The sequence below is a fragment of the Mytilinidion resinicola genome, assembly GCF_010093595.1.
Source record: "Mytilinidion resinicola strain CBS 304.34 unplaced genomic scaffold BDZ99scaffold_16, whole genome shotgun sequence".
Lineage (NCBI taxonomy): Eukaryota > Fungi > Ascomycota > Dothideomycetes > Mytilinidiales > Mytilinidiaceae > Mytilinidion > Mytilinidion resinicola.
In genome coordinates this window covers 587,695-608,699 of record NW_022985452.1, presented here as the reverse complement: position 1 = coordinate 608,699, position 21,005 = coordinate 587,695, and the positions used below count along the sequence as shown (strand labels likewise).

Sequence of the window (21,005 nt, the reverse complement as noted above, 5' to 3'; positions counted from 1 at the left end):
TCCCTCGGCACCGAATTCCGAAGCTATGGATCTACCCGAATAGAACGTTCAACGCCACCGCATTAGCAAACTTCTTTGACTTTAGATTGAGAGTGATCTCTTGCGAAGTTGATATCTATAAAGCATGCACGGAGGCGCTTCTGATGTTTCAACAGGCTCCTAGATCTTGCATCGCCACAGTTTCAAATTTCGATTCCTGGCTTAGAACATTGAGCAATTTGTACAGCTCAATAGCCTAGGAGATCTCGACCAGCCCTTCTCATCCAGCTGCAACCAGCTCGGAAACTGGCAACCAGCTCGGAAACTGGAATCCACGCCTTAATACCGTCCTGTTTCCTACAGGTCCTGGTTCAACTCGGTGGGCTAAAGTAGAGCTACATGTAGCCAACATGCTGTCGAGGAAACTTAAAACCGTGTGTCTTTCTGAATCTTGTTCATGAAGAACCCCTGACGGCGTCAACTTCACTATCAGTGGACGGTTCCGAGACCTAGTCAGTTTGAAGATACGCAACATTGACATTGCTTGTGCTCATGCATTCTACAGGGGCAGGCCTCCTGATGGCGCTATCTACCACTGAGTTTGACGTTATCTACACCAATCCGATATACAGTTACAACTGATTGACATCATGTGCAATGCTGAGATCCTCCCAGAGCACCCCTAACGGCGCCTATCATAACGGCATCGTGTGAATGCCATTCACAATCAATTCACAATCACGGAGTGTTCAAGTATGCTGCATGTCTCAGAGCTGCATGAGTAACACCCCTGACGGTGCCATCTGCTATATAATTAGATTGTATTGAGACCAAGCTGGTCTGCTGCCGGACTACTCTGACAAGATTGTGTCCCTGGACAACCATTGTGGAGCGTCCTTGATGGCGGTACTCGGTAGAATACCCGCTGGCTTTGATGCTAGCATGATTCACGGCCGCGGGGTCTGGACATTTCTCTACTTTAGGAAGTCGTTCAGGGAGAGCCCCTGACGGTGTTACCTGCTTAGGCCCAGACGAACTCCGCATCTGTTCAATTTGAACTCGAGGAACCTTCACGTCTTTTCTATCTCTATGGACTATACCTGGAGAACCCCTCACAGCGGCGGCGCCTTCCATAATACTCGCGGTAATCGATGTCTACCTGATCTAGAACCTGACGGGGTTATCATCTGCTGCACGCCTCGAGATTTTCGATGGGGAGCCCCTGACACCGGCCTCCACTGCGCAATCAAATTAGTTCAAGGCACAGTCAATTCAGAGCCTCATGCGCTTGACATCCACTATAGCATCATTCCAATACCCCTAAAGAGCCCCCAGATCATTTCCGCACGCATCAAGATTCATTCAACACCCACCCCTATTCTACACTCCTTCCAAACCCCCAGAACACCGCCCTTTATACTGCACAACCCCCCTTCCCTCCCCCCCCAGCACCCCTTCCCGTTCCCCCAACAGCCGCCAAAAGAACTCCCACTCCCCCCGCAAGCCTCCCCACTCTACCACACAACCTCGACCTCATACCCCTCCTTCCTGTACCACGCCTCCTTCTCCCGCACGTACTCCTGGCGCCGCGTACCGCTCAAATGCACGTTTAGGCGCATGTTGACGATCGCGGTGGGCTTGGCGAGGGGCGGCTTGGTCAGGGCCATTGTGCCCGGTGATTGTGGGATGTGGCCTATTATAGGCTTTGGTGGTCTTCTTGGCGCGGGAGCGTGGTGGCTGCTGCTGCTGCTGCTGGTGTGGGCGGCGCGGGCGGCGTGGTGGGAGAGGTGTTGGGGGAGCGGGGGGACGAGGAGGGTTGGTGGGTGTGTGATGGCGCTGATGAAGAGGTGGATGAGGAGGAGGAGCAAGAGGAGGAGGCGTGCGGCGTGGTAGTGCTGCTGCTGTGGACGCACGGTGGTGGCGCGGCGGAGAGCTGGGAGCGGTGTTGGTGGGAGCTGTTGACGGCGTCGGCGTAGAGCTTGTTGATGGCGGCGGCGTAAAGCTACGTGATGAGGCTGCGGGCGCTGTCTAAGGAAGAGAAGGAGTTTAAGGACGGCCGGATGAGTGCGTGCTGAAGAAGGCTTCGCAGTAGCACTACGTCAGTGAGTGAAGGCGAGATGTGCAGGCTGCGTGTGCAGGTGCACGTGCAGTTGTGCGATGCTATGCTCCCCTCGGTAAGCCCCACTTAACGCTTTTGTTACGGACTCATACGTTATAAGCTTTTATTTTTCGAACCTCCAATATCCCCCCCAATGGAGGCACGGCACTGCCAAGCGGTCTCGGTGGCTGGGTGGTAGATAGCAGTTCTGTAGTTGCTTTCTCCCCGTCATCACTCGTGCCCACTTCATCCATTCATGACAACCTGTGCTAACTTCTACTATAACTCTAGTGTTCGACTCTTAGAGAAACCGTCATTTCGGAGACGGTGGCTACACCCTTCGGGGTGGTGTTTTGCACATTTTTGGTAACTTTGAGCTAAGAGATGAAGGGATAGATGGTGTTGGTGGTGGTTGAGGCCGTAAAGACGTGCTTTTGGGCAAAAAGATTGTCGGGCCCCTCCTGTTGTGGGGAAATCCGCAACAGTGCATACCGTAAGCTCTACGCGCAACAATTGCCCCACCAGAACGCCCATGGGCCTGTCCTGCATGAATTGGACACTCGTCTACTGTGCATTAACAGTAGGTCTCACAAGTCCTCTTTAACGCGGAAAAGACTAGGTAGAAATTGCCCTACAGCTGCCTCTGCGTTGCAGAGTAGTCTCCAATCATCCCGCCCAAGAGCGGCTGAAAAGACAATCTCGTTGTTCCTCTTCCATGCTTACAATTGTAAGAATAGAAGCTCAAGAATCTAGAGCTATCATTTTTGCCTCTCGTCTCATTCTGACCTGAAGCCCAGAGTTTCATCTGCGGCGGCCATGCCCTCGCCACCAGCCCATCTTCCACCTCCCCCGTCGGGGTCACTCCGTCGAGACTTTGAAAAACTAGGTTTTGGAGTCTTGCCTCTCGTGCTACCTGACCTGCGCAGTGCGTGAACGTTCAATCCGCCCTATTCTACCCGCTCACCACCGACCGTCATCTTCGCGCACCAGTCGACCTCCCCCTACCTACCTCACAGCATGTGCTCCATCTACCAGCCCGCATACGAGCATTGCGCACTCTCCCTCCTCAATCGCTCGATCCACCAAGACCTCCTTCACAACTTCCGTCGCCTATTCGCCCACGGAGTCACAATCTGCCCATACGGCAACTCAGCATCCCCTACGTTCCGAGCTCGACGGCTCCTTCAGCGAGATGCAAGCCGCGGCCGTCGGCGAGCTCAACGACTGCTTCAATCAGCTGCGGTACAAGGACCTCCTCGCCTCAAAACATGCACACGGAATACGCAACTTGCCTGCCCTGCTCCGCGACTGGGGTCAAGAGCATGGCGGCAGCCTTTGTACCTCGCAGGCTTTGTACGCTGCCTTGTCAGCCTCAAGCACGGCTGACCGCAGGCCTCGCGCTCTCCTACACTCAAATGGGGCCGACTTCAGCAGGAACACGACGGCAAGCGAAAGCTTAGCAGCGCGTGCCTCGGGGACAATGTGGGCTGGGCGGCTGGCAAGCTGGTCAGAGACTAAGCAGGTGGAACAACCGGAGTAGCGGCTAAGGTAAGCCACAGCCCAGATCTTTCCTTAGAGCTACCGCTGACAACGGCGTTGGAGGACGACGACGCCTGGGATCGGAACAGTGTTGTGGCAAGCCTAGACTCCTAGAGGCCACAACCTAAGGCCGACACCAACAAAACGAAAGATGGGCACGGTGGAGGCCAAGAACGAGGAAGTTGTGTTTTAGTTACACGAGAATGGGAGACGGGAAAAAAGGTTTAGAGGAAACCGTGGTTGAAGGAGTCGAAGGGACAACGGCACCTGTCTGATGTGTTCTTCGAAGGCACGTTTGCTTGAAGCTATGTGATTGCGGACTTCGTGCTCTACACACTTTCTGCCCACCCTTCAAATCAGCATTTGTTTTGAGCGTTATGGATGAGGGAGATGAGGGAGGAAGGGAGGAGGGTTGGCTGGCTTCAACGGGGGATGAGTCTTTGCATTTTGAATGGCTTTCGGGCCCAATGACGCTGTCATGATAAAATAGAATGTTGAAACTCTTTCAATAATCTAAAACCAGAAATGAGCTCCTTCGTCACCTCTGAATCCTGTGGCTACATCATTCCTAATGAGGGCGAGTCTCACAATGGCATTCGTATGGAAAGTGTCAATTTAATATGATGCAGTTTCACGGGTTTCAACGAAAGGCTTAGTTTCATAGCACAGATTATGTAGCGATCAGAACAGTGCTTTCATTCTGATATATAGAAGCTCAGTCGCTTGCACCAGAGCTGTACCCCCCGAAGTTCCCTTAATCAGGCGGCTTCATCCAGGAAAGTATATTGAGTGGCGAACAGAATCGAAGGCCGAAGCCGCTGAAGAGAATGGCGGCCCCCAGATTGCGCCAACCTCACGACCGGCTTGTCTAGTGCTTCACTATGTTAGCGCCCTACTAATGTGTCCAGATACCAGAAAAACATACCCGAATCTGCTATGCCTTGTAGGCGCACGGACGGCACGTCTTGAGCTTGCAGTTCTTGCACTCCCAGATGTACCAGTGGGGGAGACTTCCGCACATCTCGCAGATGTACACAACGGCGGATCCCATCTCCGAAACTAGAAGCTTGAACTTGTGCGCGCAGGGAGGAGGGACCGAATGGGCCAGTTGTCTGCTGTATTTTGTCAGCACCCGTTCGCGGAAGCCAAATAAACAGTTTTATAGGCTCAACCTTGCGTTAGGATTCCTTCAGCAACGGCAAATTGCCGCCAAGAGTTATAGGAATGTGTCTGAATATGAAGGAGAGGCGAGGAAGCTTACACTTGTGGTTCAGACATGGCTTCGAGCGAAAGATCCGCGAAACTAGAGGGAGAGATCGAGGCGGGTGGAGGTAGGTTTTGGAGTCGCGGGCGAGGGTCTAGAGTTCTCCGCGCAGTGTCAGCCAGCAATCAACTATATGAACTCAAGGCCTGATCTAGGAGGAGAATTTCACATACTGTAGATAATGTTGTCGATTTATCGCTAGTTGTTAGTGATGCTGGAATGCGGGTGTAGGAGGGAAGAGCGCAATGCGTCTCGCTTCGAGGAAAAGCGACAGCAGCATCGTTACTACTTGGCGCTCGTCATTTCTCCTGAACAGATTTTAAATTAGCGAGGCGATTGAATGCCTCCTTGGCCTTAGGATCACACCTTGGGAAACAGCTCTTGTCAACAGATCCTCGTACTGCGCATCACTGACAGAACTCCATCTCGGCCGTTCAGACCCCTTGTGTCCCGCAACACTTCGCACCGCGCAAGTGCGCTCCAGCTACTAGAACTCCGTACGATTCGAAGGTTGGTACATGTAGCTTGTGTGAGAGGCCCTCATTGCGAGTTTCATTCTTTGCTTCTTACCTCCTTTGAAATCTTGAATGGCATGGCTAATATCAAAATCCACGATCAGCTCCAGATTTTCTCTGCTTGCACGACCCACACCAACGATTATACAGCCATACCGATGTCCAGGATGCCAAACCCTTGTCGCTACAGCAAAGCCTCGTAGACACGATCTACAACAGCGCCAACCACCTCCGCAATGTCTGGCACTGACATGGCGTCCGCCTCTGTGCAGCCCGACGCGTCGGCAGAGCAGGCCAGCAAAGTCACAGATGGTCCGCAGAGTCCAACCCGCCATGAAATAAATGGTCCGCTAACCATACTAGGAGCCGCTACGGCTACGGGAGAAACTACAAAACAGCCAGGCTACGGGGACGAGCGAAAGACCCACTACACTGCCGAAGAGAAGGAAGACTTCCGAGACCCGGAGAGACTAGTTGTCCTGCTCGCGCATATTATCAAGTGGGGCCTTGACCACAATGAGAACGACCTGTGCCATCTCCAACATGGCGTACGCGGCGGAGGATACTACAGAATGATCGGCGGCGATCCTAGGGGTCCTTCGGAGGCTATTCGGGACTGGGCGGTGGGGTTGCCTCGCACTCGACGGATCGTGGATGGCATTGTGCACTTCTCCACTCCGCCTATGCCCATGATGGAGTTCGCGAGGTCGCCGGGAGCCATCAACCTGGCCCCTATTGCAGCAGGAGACGTAGCCCGTGCAATCAAGAAACATCCTTTCAACGACACATCGCCCGGAAACTTCCTCGCGGACCTGTTATGCAGAGACTCTGCTGCGTTGAGGAAACACGAGGCGCGCTTTCGGAAGATGCTGCACAGCGCCCCCCACCTATTGCTCAAAGGCGCCACCTTGTGCCTCGTTCTTCTCTACCACAGTGCTGACGAGATTGCGCAAGCTGTCAGTTTGTTCGGGAACGGCATTGCTCAATCTGGAATCTACAATCGGATAGAAGGCTCGCTGCGGATGATACTTGACAAAGACGACGTGCGGAAAGAGCAGCAAACTCTGTTGGAGGGGGCGTATCGTATGAGGAAGAGGCTACAAGACGATACGATACCGGCTCCTCTTGACCCCCAGTCGCTTCAGACCTTGGCTCAGAGCGAAGAGATCCCTCGAAACTGGTTCTAAGCCACAATCTTTCGGACAATCGCTTGACGTCCAAGCATGGCTAGATCTGCATGGTATAGACAGCAAGGCGTACGAAGGACCCAGGGGGGCTCCAGAAAGGGACGATGGAAGGTTATTCGAGAAGAAGAGATGTCTGTGTCTATAGGGATGAAAGGGTGGTACTAGATGAGGGAAAGGGCTTGTACACTATGTCACTGGATAACTCCCAAATAGGCATGTCAAGTCAACTACAGACGTTGTCAGCAACTCGTCACCACATGTTATTTGATATTATCTGAATTTTGGTGCATAAACTACTAAACAGTACAACTTTTATCCCCATGATGTCTAAGCTGTGAGCCTGTTTGATTACCCCTCTTCGCTTCGAGCCTTCGAAGAGGTAGGCCATATCTAAGTCTGTGCACCCGCTCACCACTGTTGGGGGTACCCTGATGGAATTTGAAAACGCTAGGCGTAATGTCAAGTTTCATGCAGCTCAAATTGCACGGCTTCTTGACTCAGTGGCTGCTGATGAGCTGGGCTACTCCTCGCAGTGGCGTCGAGTGAGCAAGATTGGAGGCAAGCAGTGACGAATGCGTGTGCTCAGATTATGACCTACCTAGTACCGATTCCGTGTTCGTCCGCGAAACGGTTGAATGTAGGATGGTTCGCCTTGCTCCTGCTCGAAGGCCTCTTGTAGTAGCTGGTCGCGACGATTAATCCTCCGATTTGGCGACTTGTCAGGATTGTGCCTCGGTCGGCACGACGTTTCTTCAACCAAGCCGCTCCAAGGACGAGGTAGTGATCAAAGAATATCGTGTGCTGTAGCGGGAACTGTTCGAGGTCTAGCGTGGAGCGTTCTGTTGGAGTGGCCTCACGCCAGATCGTTGTCGCGCCGTCCTCCAGCTTCAGAAGAGAGAATACGGCATCCCCACCAAAGGCTGAAAGCTCGAGTGTAGGTGGAGGGTTGTCGATCTGGAAGGAAACTGCGCTATTTGTTAGTAACGAAGTATGTTGACTTGGTGGTTGAAGTGGGCGAGGTTGCGCTTCGTAATGACCTCGACTTGGGTGAGGTCGCGCCACATACCTCCTAGGCTTCGCGTCTGACAGCGCGAGGAAGCGCCAAATGATGGAATGCACATTCCCGCAACGTCATAAACCCGTCTTCGGAACAGGCCTCCACGGAGACAGCCAAGTCGTCTGCGCTCTTGGCTTTGTCTGTGTACAACTGGAGGTCGTCGGGGCCATAGGAGACGCGGTCTCGAGAGGCGATACCGTCATCCGTTGCCTGGTCTTCTGAGTGATCTTCGTACTTCATGAGCCAGTTCTTGACCGGGTATGCTTCCTTCTCTTTTTCCATTAAAGCTGCTGCCTCCGCCAGCAATGCGGTGGACGCCGCGCCGGACCAATGGTTTGTAGCACTGATGCATTCCAGCACTAAGCTTAGGCGGAAGGACTCGTTGATACCGCCCAAACTGATCCTGCAGGCACCCCGCCACGAGCGCAGCGAACCGTCTCATCATTCTCGCTACCAATGACGGACGGGAAGATCACTAGCGGAGCCATCACCTTATTCGATTGGTCTGGTTCACGACGAAAAACACGACGCAACAATGGAACTCATCTCTCGGAATCCACCACTTATCAGACTCTTTTCATGGCAGCAATCAACTCTTAAGCCCTACTGAGCTGATTAGGACTTGACCGAGAGTCTCACAATGCGGTTGGGTAGGCGTCTCGCCTGTTTAGCAAAAAGAGGCTATTTTGCAGGCCACAACACACACACTCCATTATAGGGCCATTACCACACTGCTATGCAGCGTCTATCTCGATGCCATCTTGATACACGCTGTGTTGCAAGACACGCACACAATCAGACACATTGGAACCCCGGAATCGTCGTTGCCAGCGCTCTAGAACATGTTGTCAACGTCTGATCGCCGGTTGTCCTATAGGCTTTGTCCTGACTCCCTATCAGTATACCCGCATAGTATGTAGCAATATAGCACCTGCGGGTACCTACTACAGTGCAGCTGACAGCGAAGGGCGGCTCTCTAGCTACGGCTAGGCGAGAGGACCTAGGGGAAGACAAAATTCAGGCGGACGCATCCTACAAGGGCCTGTCCTCTAAAATAGCTATGACTTGCCGTAAGTCAATACTACATAGGCGGTAACGCCAAGAGCAGCGACGCAGCATCAGCATTACATTAGGGAGAAGGTATCCCAGACACAGAACAATCAGCTTAGAAGGTGGCCTAACAACCGCCCGAGCTGGATCAGGACACTCTCAGTCGCATATAGCATACACAAGGGAGAAGGGAGACAGGGCATGGCAGGCATGACGACAGGCAGGCATGGAAGGCAGGTAGTAGGCGTGTCTAGATGCTCTTTCTCTATTATTTTCCTAGGGATACCTAGGTTTTTTAGGGTTTTACAGAGGCTGGCAAGCTGCTGCATTTGTGTATGTTAGTAAGCGGTATTTAGGACCCGGCGTCGTGGCCTTTTGCCCCAACACACGCCTAATGAAAGCACCACCACCATCACCGTCTAGTTCACGACCATCAATGCTGAGAGTGGAGTTCAACACCTAGGGGAAGCTGGCTCAGACGCTTTGGACCCGACAGAAGAACTTTGCCATTGACGCTACTGGCAGGTCCATCGACAATATCTCTTCTGGAGAGCCACTGATGATTCCTGCCACTCCAGCTGCGGCGGCTACCCTCATATACACTATCAGGTATGTCTTGGCCGGTGGGGATCTCATCACCAAACCTCAAATGGCTACAAACCCCGCGATGGTAGAGGCGATGATGACCACATTTTCAGAGCTGGCAAACACCGAGATCAAGTCAATGGTTCTGAGCCCGTTGGCCAACGACATCAGCTTCACCAACTATCCCCGATACACTCTGAGAACTTGGAATGGAAATTCAGAATGGGTAGTTGACCAGATACCTACAGCGGGTACAACTAAAGTGACTCATTTGCCTTGTTCTTCAACGCGTGGTGGTCCTTTCGCCCTGGACGGTTCGCCCATCACCTGCGGTGGGTACATATTAAAGCGACTCGTTCGCCTTGTTCCTCAACACAGGCGCCGAGGTGAGGAGGGGCCATGCGTTTGTGGAAGTGCTATTTGAAACGATGGTCTTGGCTGGGAAAAGTCTCTTTACCGTAAAACATGAACCGCCTTGAGTTCGCCTACAGCATAAATTGTCACATCACTCTGTATATAGCATCACCTTTCTCGAGACCTCTCTCTTCTCTATCATCATCATCCAATGCAACACTTACACGGCCTATAACTCCTTATTCTGTGACGATAAATGATGCACAGAAGTCTGTAGCTGAAGGCACCAATACCCGAAATTCTAGTTGTCAGTTTCACGAGACTCCACGAAGCGACTACGAGCTTATTTTTCATCATTCAAACGGGTCTGAATCTAGCCCAGTAACACTCTATGTACAATAATATCTCCTTAATACATTAGGAACAAAGGGTCTGTGGGTCGCTTCACTAAATCAACATATGCTCTATGAAACGGGCTACGGGTCCTCTGATTCATTAATTGCTGATACTTGAAAATACTAGTCATTCTATCATGAAAGAAGCGCCATTGAAATGTGACTAGAAAGTCGACAAAGAAAGGTGTACTAGTTTGCCGCTAGCATGAATCAATTCCACCTCGCAATCCGTGCATGGCGTTTTGTCCGCCATAGCGCCCGCCATCATAGATGTCAGTCCGTAGCCTCACCCCTGGCGCCCGATGTAAACACCTTCAGACTGATCTGTTGGAAACAACGTTCTGCTGTGCCCATAAGATATCGACGCTACGATCCTAGGCACACAGCAGGACATATAGCTTCCCGGAGGGCCAATAGTCATCAGCACGTCTTCGCCTTTTCACTCGCTGAATTCTCTTCGTTTGCTCCCAACTCGATCTCCTCAGTATCGTCTCGCTTGCGCTTCATTGAGGAGTTGTCCGGTGGTGCGGGAAATGAGGGGGTGGAGCAGATGGCCTGCATTGACAGGTTTTCAAGGTCATCATTCCTGGAGTTTTCCAGCTGTCTGGCGTTAGAATCCTCCCCGAGCTGCCCCATGGGCATACCCGTGAGTCTATCTTCATCATCACCCTCCCAAGGCATAGAGCTCTGCTCGAGCTGCTCCTGAAGCATCATCGCGAGTTCATCGTTATCCGCATCCTCCACAAACCCATTCTCCTCAATCTCATCCTCCCCAGGTTCATCCTCCTCGGAATAATACTCCTCAGACTCATCCTCCACAGCAGCTGTTGGCAGTGGACCCAAGCTGTTGACAAACTCCCTAACCGGAGTTGCTGTGAGCCTGACAAGCGCCTTCTCTCGATTAAGAACATATTTGGCCTTTGACATATTGATCCGCTCTATGGATGCGGTGAGCCGTCTAGCCACCGCTTTATTTTCTACTACACTTCCCAACTTGCGCTCCTCACGTCCCATTTCTCCTGGTGTATAGAACATCAACAGGAGCACAAACGTAGCGTTGGAGTGCAAATGTGGCGTAGATCGAAGAACACCCTCCATAGCCCGTTTGCACTCCCTCAGAATCTCCGCGTCCCCAGAAAGAACATCATCAACGATGCGCTGCGCCGACTTGTGCCTGAAAGGGTGTGGGCTGAAAGCCCCCGCGATAGCCGAATTCAAAATAGGCTGAAGAGGTCGCTTCGGATCGTCCACTTTCTGCTTAGTCGGGACGAAGATCGTCGTGGGCGCCTCGTATATAGTGGGCGGGTTGGTATGGATCGGCCTACGAATCATCTCGCTTGGGGTCTTCGCGTATCGGTAGTGTCCGAGGCCCTTTTTTGGAGTTTGCGATGTTTCTACGTTTGTTGTTCTCCGGACTTCTTGCCGGCATGGAAGGCCCTCAGAGGCACTTCTTTTGCGTCTCGCGCTGTGGATTGTTCGGCTGCGGAAAATAGCGGAATGGACAGGATTGCGGTAGACGCCCCGTTCGTAGTGGGAGCTGGAGCATTCGAAGGGGCTATTGCATGTGAGGTCTGCGGAGTATACGAGTTGGAGTCGTGATGAGACTGCATGGTTGCAGCGACACTTGCGTCAGTGACAGCTTGTGTGGGCACAGCAACTCGCAGAACAACAGGCGCATAGTCAAAGTGCTGAGCACTAGCTGTAGAAGCATCGGTGTAGGCTGACTGGGACACAGAAGCGGTCTCGTGACGGGGACTTGCATCTATCGCAGGGCTGGTCGCGATGGCTTGGAGTGGTGCTACGGGATCATGGGCAAGCGCAGGAGTGCAGCGCTTCCCCTTACGATCCGCTGGCATAGCAGCACCCATGGCAAAGGACCTGGCAAAGGCCGGTTTTGGAATGGTACTGGAAAGCTGTGGTGGTGGGTCGTGTTGCGGTGTAGTAAGCAGGCGGCGATGGTGGCGCGTGGTGGGTGTGGTTGATTAGAGGCGTGTTGTAGACTTGACCTTGGAAATACAGAGACTTTTATAGGTCGATGGCGAAGCGTTTTTGAAGTGACTACGCGCGAAGAGAGGCATTCCACCGTCGTGAATGTCAGTGCGCCGCCGCTGCGAAAGTCTGTGTCGCCGTTCGTGAAAGTTTACTCAATTTCTCGGACAGTGGCATCCTCAAGAAATCTTATCAAGCACCGAGTGCTGAGTTGTGGCCGAATATTGGTCAAGGAGATAATGCGCGCGACGAAGAGCAAAGTTCTGCATGCCTTCGGTCTGGAGCAGTACCTGGAGAAGGTCGCATCTGCTCTGGGCCGCCGCTGGGCATTGCCAGATATTAAAACGAGATACCCGAGCAGCATATATGGGAGCGTCATCAACAGTTATCGCCGTCATTTGCAAGAAATTATCAGAAACCATGAAAGCGGGACAGATCCCTGGTTTTAGAAGCGAGTGCATATAATCACGTCCAAGTCTGTGTGTGAGTATATCCGTTCTTTGAAAAGCCTCGTAGGAAGTATAGAGTTGAAGCTCTCTAATTATTAGTCTCTGTGAAGTACCTATGAACCCCCGATATCGTTCGGTATGATGACATACCCCCATCTCAACCTGCACATGAGAACAATCAGCCTTACTCATGCATCTCCAGCGCAGTACGGCATGGCTTTTGGGTATTCGAGAAAAATCTACCTACTCCTGGACAGGTCCACTACCCTCCGCTCCATTCTCTCCGTCCCGTGTATTTCGATTCTCTAGGAGGTTGGAAGAAACTTGCAGTGTTCGGCGGCGCTCTTGATCGGCCAGGCCTGCCAACCACCGCACCTTCGTTGCCTGCATCAGGAAAACCGCCTTCTTGGACGAGATATCAGCTCCGAAGACGTTGCGGAATGCCTGATCAACTCGACCGTCAACATCCTCAATGGTGATCATGCATCCGAGATGGTGGTTGGCGTCCACGATCTCCTTTTCAGTGTGGAATAGAAGGAGAAGAAGAAGAGTCACGTTCGTATGTAGATGAGGCGCGTAGCGAAGGATCGGCATAGTCTGGCCCTTGTACTTGCTCATAAGTTGTCTGTCCAAAGGTATAGCGGCCAAACTGTCCGCCAACTGTTCCTTCGGAATTTCAAACAGGTGATTCTTCAGAGCTTGTGCGAGGTTCGAGGCTAAGAAAGGTGTGTAAACGGGCTCTGTCTCCGAGCCGTTTTGCGCAAAGCTGGACGGAACAAAGGTAAGCATAACCTCCCCTCCGGCAGGGGGTGAGTAGTTGAGCATGATGTCCACAACAGCTTTTTGTAGTGATTTCGCCCCATTCGCAACTTTGTAGTGACCAATCCCTCCCGTTGAGCTCGCTTCTGGCAAGTTCTTGATCCTGTTTTCCTCGACGGAGAGTCCGTAGCCAATGATTTGGAGGATCATGCGAGCCATGCTATTTAGCTGCGGCGGAGCTGGAGACACCGCTCTGTCGAGCATACCAGTGACCGGGTCGATCGGCGCGGTGGAACCTGAAGCATGTGGCATTTCAGCTCCCAGGATCGCCTCGTCCAGTCTTGGCCGCCTTGGATGCGTAGCGGAGAATGAGGGTTCGGGATCTTGATGATGTCCCTGATCGCCGGCCATTTCTGCAGAGGGACCTGCAATTGGCGAAGCAGGCGCAGCCAGAGCAGGCACAGCCAGACCACCCTCGGCGGTGCCCCTAGGAACAAGATTGAAAGGCGCCGGTGTGCTTGGGATCGATATTCTCTTGCGAATGTTATCGTTAAGCTCTGACAAAGTTTTCCACAACATCGGGTAGTCCGAGGGCGGTGTGATGGTGTTAAGGTAGGTCTTGATCCTGCCCTTGATCCCATCCATAGAGATGGGGAACCCGGCTTGCGTGACGCTCGCGAGTATCTCGTCTGGAGTGAAGAATACGAAGATGAGGCAGAAAGTGGCGCGGCGTTGGAGATGTGGTACGTAATCGAGTACCTTTTGCAGGCGGGCTTTGTAGTCTGCCAACACGGTGGCATCCCCGGCCATCAAATCTTGAATAACGTGTTCCGGCGACTCTTTGTTGAAGGGGTGTCTGAACATTGCTTCCGCGATATTGACAACGTCCATGTCAGGGCTAGGCACAGCCGGCTTTTTGGTCCATCTGTTGCCTTGTGACTTGGGAATATAGTCTACCAGCGTTGAAGTGGGTGTGCCGTTATCGGTCGCGGTGGACGAAGGGTGTTGCTGCCCTGAGCCGGAAAGCTGCTGTAAAGCTGTTTGTATCGCTTCTCTCGCACCATTATACTCACTCTGAGGGTGAGCTATCGTCGCCGAAGTAGAAGGTTGACCACCCGCTGCCGTGGAAGGGGGCTGCTGCGGCGCGGAGCTGGACTGCAGGACGTATCGACCAATACCCAACTTTCCAAGTATGATGGGCACTTTGTCAACGGTGTGCTCCTGTGCGTCCATGCCGTCGGTGATGATGAGCCCTATGAGCTCCCTCCATTGCTCCGGGTCGCACGCGCGCGCCCTCTCCTCCTCCGAAGTCTTGTAGCATGGCTGTGCTGGGGTGTACTGCTCCGTGGACCTGGCGAGCTCCATGGCTGGTACTTGTTGGAAGTTCGTGTGAGGATGTGCAGGTCGGGTGGATGAGCGTCGGCGGTTGCTGGAGGTTATGCCGTCGAGACGGTCGAGACTAGCCACGTGAGCGGTTAGTCATCTCTAGGAGAAGCGGTCTGCATCGGCAAAGCGTCCAATGCAGAAACGAAGACAGCCTCCGGAGATTAGGTAAGGGTATACACTTATGGGAGAAGAAGTGCCTACTTTTCTCTCATACGTAGTTGTATCATATGAGGTAAAGCGTACTTATCTCTGTTCTCATACTCACTACGTCTTGGCCCCTCCTCAGAGAACTTATCTCCAGGTCTACTCAATTGAGCATGTGCAGGCGTTCCGATTGGCCGTGTGCTCAGTCACCTGAAGCAGGTTGGACCCGGCGATGGACTTCGCAGAGGTGGACGGCTTGGAGGCTGATTTAAACTGCCTATCTCGTAGATAGGACTCTATAGTCCCTCTTTTACCCAAGCAGAATATCCTGTTCGACCTACTCATATCTTGCTCACCCGACACCACTGTGAGGAGAAGCCCAGTTGGCGTGTATCCAGCCAGTAAGGCTGCCCAATACCCATTGTATCGTCATTGACATTGTGTTCGGAGTTAGGAAAAGCCCATAGGAGTAGCCCAAGCAGTAGTAAGACAGTGCCAAAAGTTATGCTGCAGGACTCAGTACTAGGCCATAAGTCTGGGTACACGCATTCATCACTGCTTGGCTTCAATCTTGCTTACTCGACACCACTGTGAGGAGAAGCCCAGTTAGAGTGTATCCAGCCAGTAAAAAGGCTGCCCAATGCCCACAGCATCGTCATTGACATCGTTTTTGGCATTCTGAAAGCCCATAGGGGTACTCCATGCAGTGGTAAGACAGTGCCCAAACTTATGTTTTAGGACTCAGTACTAGGTAGGTCATAAGTCCGGGCACACGTAGTCATCACCGCGTGGCTCTAATCTTGCTCACTCGACACCACTGTGAGTAGAAGCCCAGCTAGTCAGCAGTTAGGGAGTCAAGATGCAGTCTGATTTGCACTGCTACCTTATCCGAATCGCTGTTTAGAACTGGGAAACCGTTTTTGGCTGTTGATCGTTCCGTTTATAGCGCCTGCATCCGCTTTATCTTTATACCCCTGCTCTACTACGGCTATCAATACATTCCTAGGTTTCGGGGCTTTATGGTGATAGTTCCATTAAAAAATAAGATAACTTTTCTATCTTGCAGATACCCAGCCTTTGGAATCAGGCACTCCGGTTTTCTCCGTCTGGAGTGATTTGCTATGCGTCTTGGCGGAACGAGCTGGTGCGCTTACGTGCGCTGTATTATATTTTAGACTATGCCAGATTGACTTGAAATGTGGCGTTGTTCTTGGGATATCTATCGCTATCACGTGCTGTCTAGTTTTAGATTCCAGCGCACGGGTTTATTGTTGCGTACCGTTTACAATAGAGCTGCTCGTCCCTATCCCACCATCATCACGACGCTCGCTATGATGGAACGAGCCAACTAAGTGCTGGCACGAACTTTCTATACGGATCGACCTAGATCATATGGTGCCCTAGCAGAAACGAGGATGTCCAGTCGCGGCGCAGTCCCTAACACTCACCAGAAATTAGCATCGCGTTCACTCGGGCTAAAGTCTAACATGGCTCGTTGCTTCTTTCACTTCCACATTTTTGCTGTTAAGAGTACAGTACTTCTAAATTAGCTTCGCGGTAACCGCGCAGCTCACTTTTCAACTTGAGCAACTTCGCCAGCGAGCTCCTTGCGAAACTCGCCATATCAACTGCACCACTGCCTCGCGTGGATATACGCAGCCTCGACTAGAGGTCCACCTAGTTGCGATAGGCCACCTGGAATACTCCAGTGGCTCTGTCGAAGCTTCACACCACCGCCATGTGGTTTCATCTCACTGTTGTGCTGTTTCGTCACTCCCGTCCACTGTGGCATTCATGTCCTCGGGAGTACCGTTTGGCCATGCGCTTCAGCCACTTATGAACTTGAAAGTTTGCGCTTCAATTTTTCCCAAAATGCTGCGCCTTGGAGTGGTTGTATAGTCGTGGGGTCGAGATGACCAAGGCTGGTTAAATGAGGAGGCTCGCGAGGATAGATCGCATCATAACTTGAGACCACCTTCGAAGAATGTTGTTCCAAAAGGTCAATCAGGTCTTGGAATGACTTCGTATCCTGGAGTGATTTCTCCAGAACGTCTTTCGCTGAGGTTTTGCTGGGGAACATGTCACTAATAACCCAGTAAAGCTCAGAAAGCTCGCGAGCTGTGGAAGGCCGTAATTTTCAGCCTCAAATCCATTTTTCATCAATATTGGGACTCGCATATTACTTACAAGCAGCTAGGTCAACTCTGGCTTTGGGTATTTTCTGACGGCGCCGCCTCACAGCGCCGGAATATGCAGCTGAGATAGGATTGGCCTTATCTACGACAAAGTCCGCGATTGCAGTAGGGCTTGGAGCCTGAGATATGACGCTTCATAGTCCAGTAAGCTGATTCCATTCGATATGAGAGTAGTCTCGCCGATCTGCACCTTCGATACTGTCGATAAGGTCGCCCACATCGTTCAGAATGTTTTCGACGAGAGGTTGAGCCCGAATTTCGTCGTCTTCCGAAGGAGAACACCAAACTCGTGGGAAACCCTTCCACCAGGATACCTGATGCGATCTCGCGCTGCTTTAGGCATTACCAACCCGTAGTCCAAGTGCTAGTCGATGCTTCAAAGAAAATATCCATTCACTTGTTGAAATGACGTGGATGGCGAGAGGGAGGATTGTGGGGTTTTCGCGCTAAGCCGGCCGCCAAGCCGCTAAAGGCTAAGCTGAAGACTGACACGTGGCTGGGTACTATTGCACGGGCCACCATGGTTATATTTAGATGGGAACTAATTAATCCCTGGCTATCTCAGGTTCCGCGGTCGATATTAATGGACGAGCTTAATTACCACCCCCCCTTTCTCTCCATAGCCCCCCCCTTTTCTCTTCCTAGCCCCCCCCCTATATTAAGCCTAGCTCCGGCCCGTATGAATATTGTTCCACCAATCAAACTCACTCGCTTGACTGCTCGTGCTCAATAAGGAATTTACATCACCAGCGCACACTCTCTCAATGCATCAACACCACGTCCTCTACATCACCACCCTCACCACCGTGCCTCTCCGGCCGGCCCCTGGGGCCGCCACGCGTCCGTAGAGGAAGCGGACCAGGCACGTGGAGGAACATCGTATCTCCGGCGAGCTCGTAAGACTACTGCTCGTGCAGATTGCGACACCGGCTAGCCAAATTACTATGGCAGGTGTCTCCACAGGCACGCCGGCGGTCGAGCGGACCATTGTAGTGTTGAACAATCCTATACAGCTCACAGGTACAGCTCCAGATCGCTCCACCGGACAAGCAGGCACTCCAATAGCTACTCAGGGCCTATTTCCTTAGTCCCCAACAGCCAACCAGCCCCTGAGGATGCCCCTATGTCCACGCCTAAGGAGGAGGCTGCTCGTGGTGAAGGATGTTCGGGTGTGAGGCCATGGTATACAGGCCTAGTTGGCGTTCCTTTCAGTCAGCAATTGGACGGTAGCCATCTAGGCGCTTTCCGCTTCTAGACTAGCTACAATAGATAGAGTGAATAGACTCCTATTAGCCTAGATAATGCATTCTTTCCGTTTTATATATATATATTCTCTATTTTACGCAGCCTATACAGAGGCAAACGAGTAAGTTTAATTAGTAGAACAATATTTATACGGGCCGGAGCTAGGCTTAATATAAGGGGGGGCTAGGAAGAGAAAAGGGGGGGGCTACGGAGAGAAAAAGGGGGTGGTAATTAAGCTTGTCCTAATAGTATATCCACGGCTGTTGGCGTGCGCTAGGCGTGGATATCCTGCAGATCAGCTGGCCGGGGGCGGCTCACTAGCGAGACAGCTGGCTCAGCGGCGGGTCAGCGAGCCCTCGGACACCATATGGCGTTAACATCTTAACCAGCCCTTTCCACCCTAATTGCCGCATTTACTTCCAAAAGTATTTGCCTACTAGAAGTGCAGAATTCTATTAAAATCTATTTCCTAATATAAAGTATAATATAATAAGTATAGATACTTACACTACTTTTAAACCCCTTATATTGTTTTTAAAAGGCGGGTTCTAGAACTAGGCCTTTTAGATTAGAAAAAGGTGCTCTATAATAAAATTTACTAGGCGTAAATAAATATATTACTAACACCTGCTTTAAGAAACTGTAAATACTAAATACCTATAGGTATAAAGCCGGGTATTAAGTATATTCTTAACTAATTAATATATAATTATAATAAATAGCAAGTCTACCTACTTTTTATTTTCCTTAGAACTTTTTATTTAAAAATACCGGCCTTTTAATCCTTACTTATCTAGGTCTTCTATTTAAGATCTATTTGCTTTTTTTTACGCTTAAGATAACTATATATATAAGCACCCCCGATTTCGGCTCTAAGTAGTACCTGCGATAATTTTATCTATTTAGCTTAGTCTGCCTATAAATGCTTTTAGTAAGGGACTGTATTATTAGGATATTACCCTAATAATAATTTAGGATAGCTATAGCTACTACTTTCTTCTACTATTATATATAATATATTAAAACACTTAATACCTAGGCTTAAAATAGTAGAAAAAGTAAAGGCACCCCCTAAAAAACAAATTTAAGCTTAATTAAATTAGATTCCTAATACTGCTTATAAATAACCTAGTATTAGGAGTATAGCTAAAAAAAGGGTTATATTGCTATTAATAAGGTTGCGTAGAGAGAAAAAAGGCTCCGGCTACGAGCTATATATATAGTAGAGCGCGCAAGGCGCCGGAAGAACCCTTAGCCCGGGATCACGTGACGTCCGTGTATATAATATCCTGTAACCTTAATAACTGCTAAAAAAAACCTAGAAAAATAACGTAATATATACCTTCTTTTTAAAAACTAAGCTTTTATAAGGTTTTAAATATAAAAAGCAACTTACTATATAAACTTATATAATAGATAGCTAATATAATAATATAGTAATATTCTAGTAGTTTAGTTAAGTAGGTAGAGTCTAGTTTTTTAGTATAAGAACTTAATAGGTAAATAGTAATTAGAAAAGGTTATATTACTATACTATAGAAATTGTAATATAAAAAAAAAAAAAAGTTAAAAGCGCAGCCGCTAAAAGTAGGTTCCTAGCGCGTTTAGCGCTAGCTGCTAGTGCGCCCTTTTAATAGTTATATAACTATATAATATCTTATAACTATAGGTAAATATTAGATAAGCTTAATTACCACCCCCCTATTTTCTCTATAGCCCCTTTTTTTTCTTTTCCTAGCCCCCCCCCTATATTTAGCCTAGCTCCGGCCCGTATAAATATTGTTCCACTAATTAAACTTACTTACTTACCCGCTTATACTTAGTTCGAATCTATATTACCTGCGCACTTACTTTTAATATATTAATACTAATTCCTCTATATTATTACCTTAATACTATACCCCTCCGGCCGCCCTTTTAGGGCCGCCACGCTTCTATAGAGAATAGTATAAAATCTATTAACGCTTAGGCTAAGCAGGAAGGATATATAATTATCCGGTATAGGAATAAAATAGATAAGCGCACGCCCCCTTAGGTGCGTAAGGTGCTTGTTTATTATAATTGCGCGGGTGTATACACGCCTGCTAATCGGAAGAAAAAAACCCGTTTAAAAAAGTACGATTGCCCTATAAAAGCCTGCTTTATAAAAAACCTATAGCTAGGTAATTAGTTTTTTAAAGTTAAGGTTTCTAGCTATAATTACCACCTGTTTAATCCGGATAAGAGGACTCTAGCTATGCACTAAAATTTTAATAAGGATATAATTTAAACTATCTATAATTAGCTTAACAGAGGCACGCCTATTAGTGCTATTTTTAATAACCTACTTACTAAGGGTAAGAATATAATAATATAGGACCTATATAATAAAAAATAGGACTAGAAGAAAATAAAGCCTAAAGGGCTTACTTTAACTTAGGCTATTTTTAAAGTGCTTAAGGAATATAGTAATAATAACCCGGACGCTTATTACTACTATAAATACGAGCTAGATAAAGTAAACTATATTAAGTATCTATACTTTATATATTCTAAGAGTGTTTAGATATTCTAAAGGAATCCTAATATTATTTTTCTTAACTACACCTAACGTATTCTATAAGCGAGCTGTCTACCTAAGCGAGCCGTCTACTTTATTATAAAAACCTGCCTTAAACGTTAATTGCTCTATAACGCCAATAAATATTAACTATATATAACTTATAGCCTAATCTATAGCAACCTCTGCATCGTTTTTATATATATAAATATTATACCCTAACTCGCCGCAGCGCCTATAGCGCCGCACGATTTTATTAAAGCCTGCTCTACTTTA

General features: G+C 49.7%; 8 protein-coding genes across 8 annotated transcripts; 2 read left to right on the top strand and 6 right to left on the bottom strand.

Annotated features, from left to right (window-relative positions):
• Positions 1-162: 162 nt before the first annotated feature.
• On the bottom strand, positions 163-615 carry BDZ99DRAFT_94023 (uncharacterized protein). The gene has a single exon (XM_033729053.1). The coding sequence runs from the start codon at positions 518-520 to the stop codon at positions 260-262; it is 261 nt and encodes an 86-aa protein (XP_033573325.1). The 5' UTR covers positions 521-615; the 3' UTR covers positions 163-259.
• A 2,278-nt stretch (positions 616-2,893) lies between these two features.
• Positions 2,894-3,617, top strand: BDZ99DRAFT_523809 (uncharacterized protein; the record flags this gene model as incomplete). The annotated part of the gene is made up of 2 exons (XM_033725840.1): positions 2,894-3,002; positions 3,094-3,617. 2 exons carry the CDS (start codon positions 2,894-2,896, stop codon positions 3,615-3,617), a joined length of 633 nt encoding a protein of 210 aa, XP_033573324.1.
• A 933-nt stretch (positions 3,618-4,550) lies between these two features.
• BDZ99DRAFT_394738 (uncharacterized protein) lies at positions 4,551-4,715 on the bottom strand (the record flags this gene model as incomplete). Its single annotated transcript, XM_033715917.1, has 1 exon — positions 4,551-4,715. A coding segment is annotated over one exon (165 nt), but the record flags the coding sequence as incomplete, so codon positions are not given.
• Positions 4,716-5,631: 916 nt separating this feature from the next.
• BDZ99DRAFT_479618 (uncharacterized protein) lies at positions 5,632-6,582 on the top strand (the record flags this gene model as incomplete). Its single annotated transcript, XM_033722261.1, has 1 exon — positions 5,632-6,582. One exon carries the CDS (start codon positions 5,632-5,634, stop codon positions 6,580-6,582), a length of 951 nt encoding a protein of 316 aa, XP_033573322.1.
• A 594-nt stretch (positions 6,583-7,176) lies between these two features.
• BDZ99DRAFT_523806 (uncharacterized protein) lies at positions 7,177-7,921 on the bottom strand (the record flags this gene model as incomplete). The annotated part of the gene is made up of 2 exons (XM_033725839.1): positions 7,177-7,547; positions 7,702-7,921. 2 exons carry the CDS (start codon positions 7,919-7,921, stop codon positions 7,177-7,179), a joined length of 591 nt encoding a protein of 196 aa, XP_033573321.1.
• A 2,522-nt stretch (positions 7,922-10,443) lies between these two features.
• Positions 10,444-11,891, bottom strand: BDZ99DRAFT_479616 (uncharacterized protein; the record flags this gene model as incomplete). The annotated part of the gene is made up of 2 exons (XM_033722260.1): positions 10,444-11,344; positions 11,422-11,891. The coding sequence occupies 2 exons, from the start codon at positions 11,889-11,891 to the stop codon at positions 10,444-10,446; spliced, it is 1,371 nt and encodes a 456-aa protein (XP_033573320.1).
• An 813-nt stretch (positions 11,892-12,704) lies between these two features.
• BDZ99DRAFT_479615 (uncharacterized protein) lies at positions 12,705-14,585 on the bottom strand (the record flags this gene model as incomplete). The annotated part of the gene is made up of 1 exon (XM_033722259.1): positions 12,705-14,585. One exon carries the CDS (start codon positions 14,583-14,585, stop codon positions 12,705-12,707), a length of 1,881 nt encoding a protein of 626 aa, XP_033573319.1.
• Positions 14,586-16,584: 1,999 nt separating this feature from the next.
• Positions 16,585-17,288, bottom strand: BDZ99DRAFT_479614 (uncharacterized protein; the record flags this gene model as incomplete). Its single annotated transcript, XM_033722258.1, has 3 exons — positions 16,585-16,868; positions 16,938-17,077; positions 17,260-17,288. The coding sequence occupies 3 exons, from the start codon at positions 17,286-17,288 to the stop codon at positions 16,585-16,587; spliced, it is 453 nt and encodes a 150-aa protein (XP_033573318.1).
• Between the last annotated feature and the right edge of the window lie 3,717 nt (positions 17,289-21,005).

Excerpts from the sequence above, each read along its gene's own strand:
- BDZ99DRAFT_94023 (XM_033729053.1), bottom strand. The coding sequence starts at position 520 with ATGTCAATGTTGCGTATCTTCAAACTGACTAGGTCTCGGAACCGTCCA.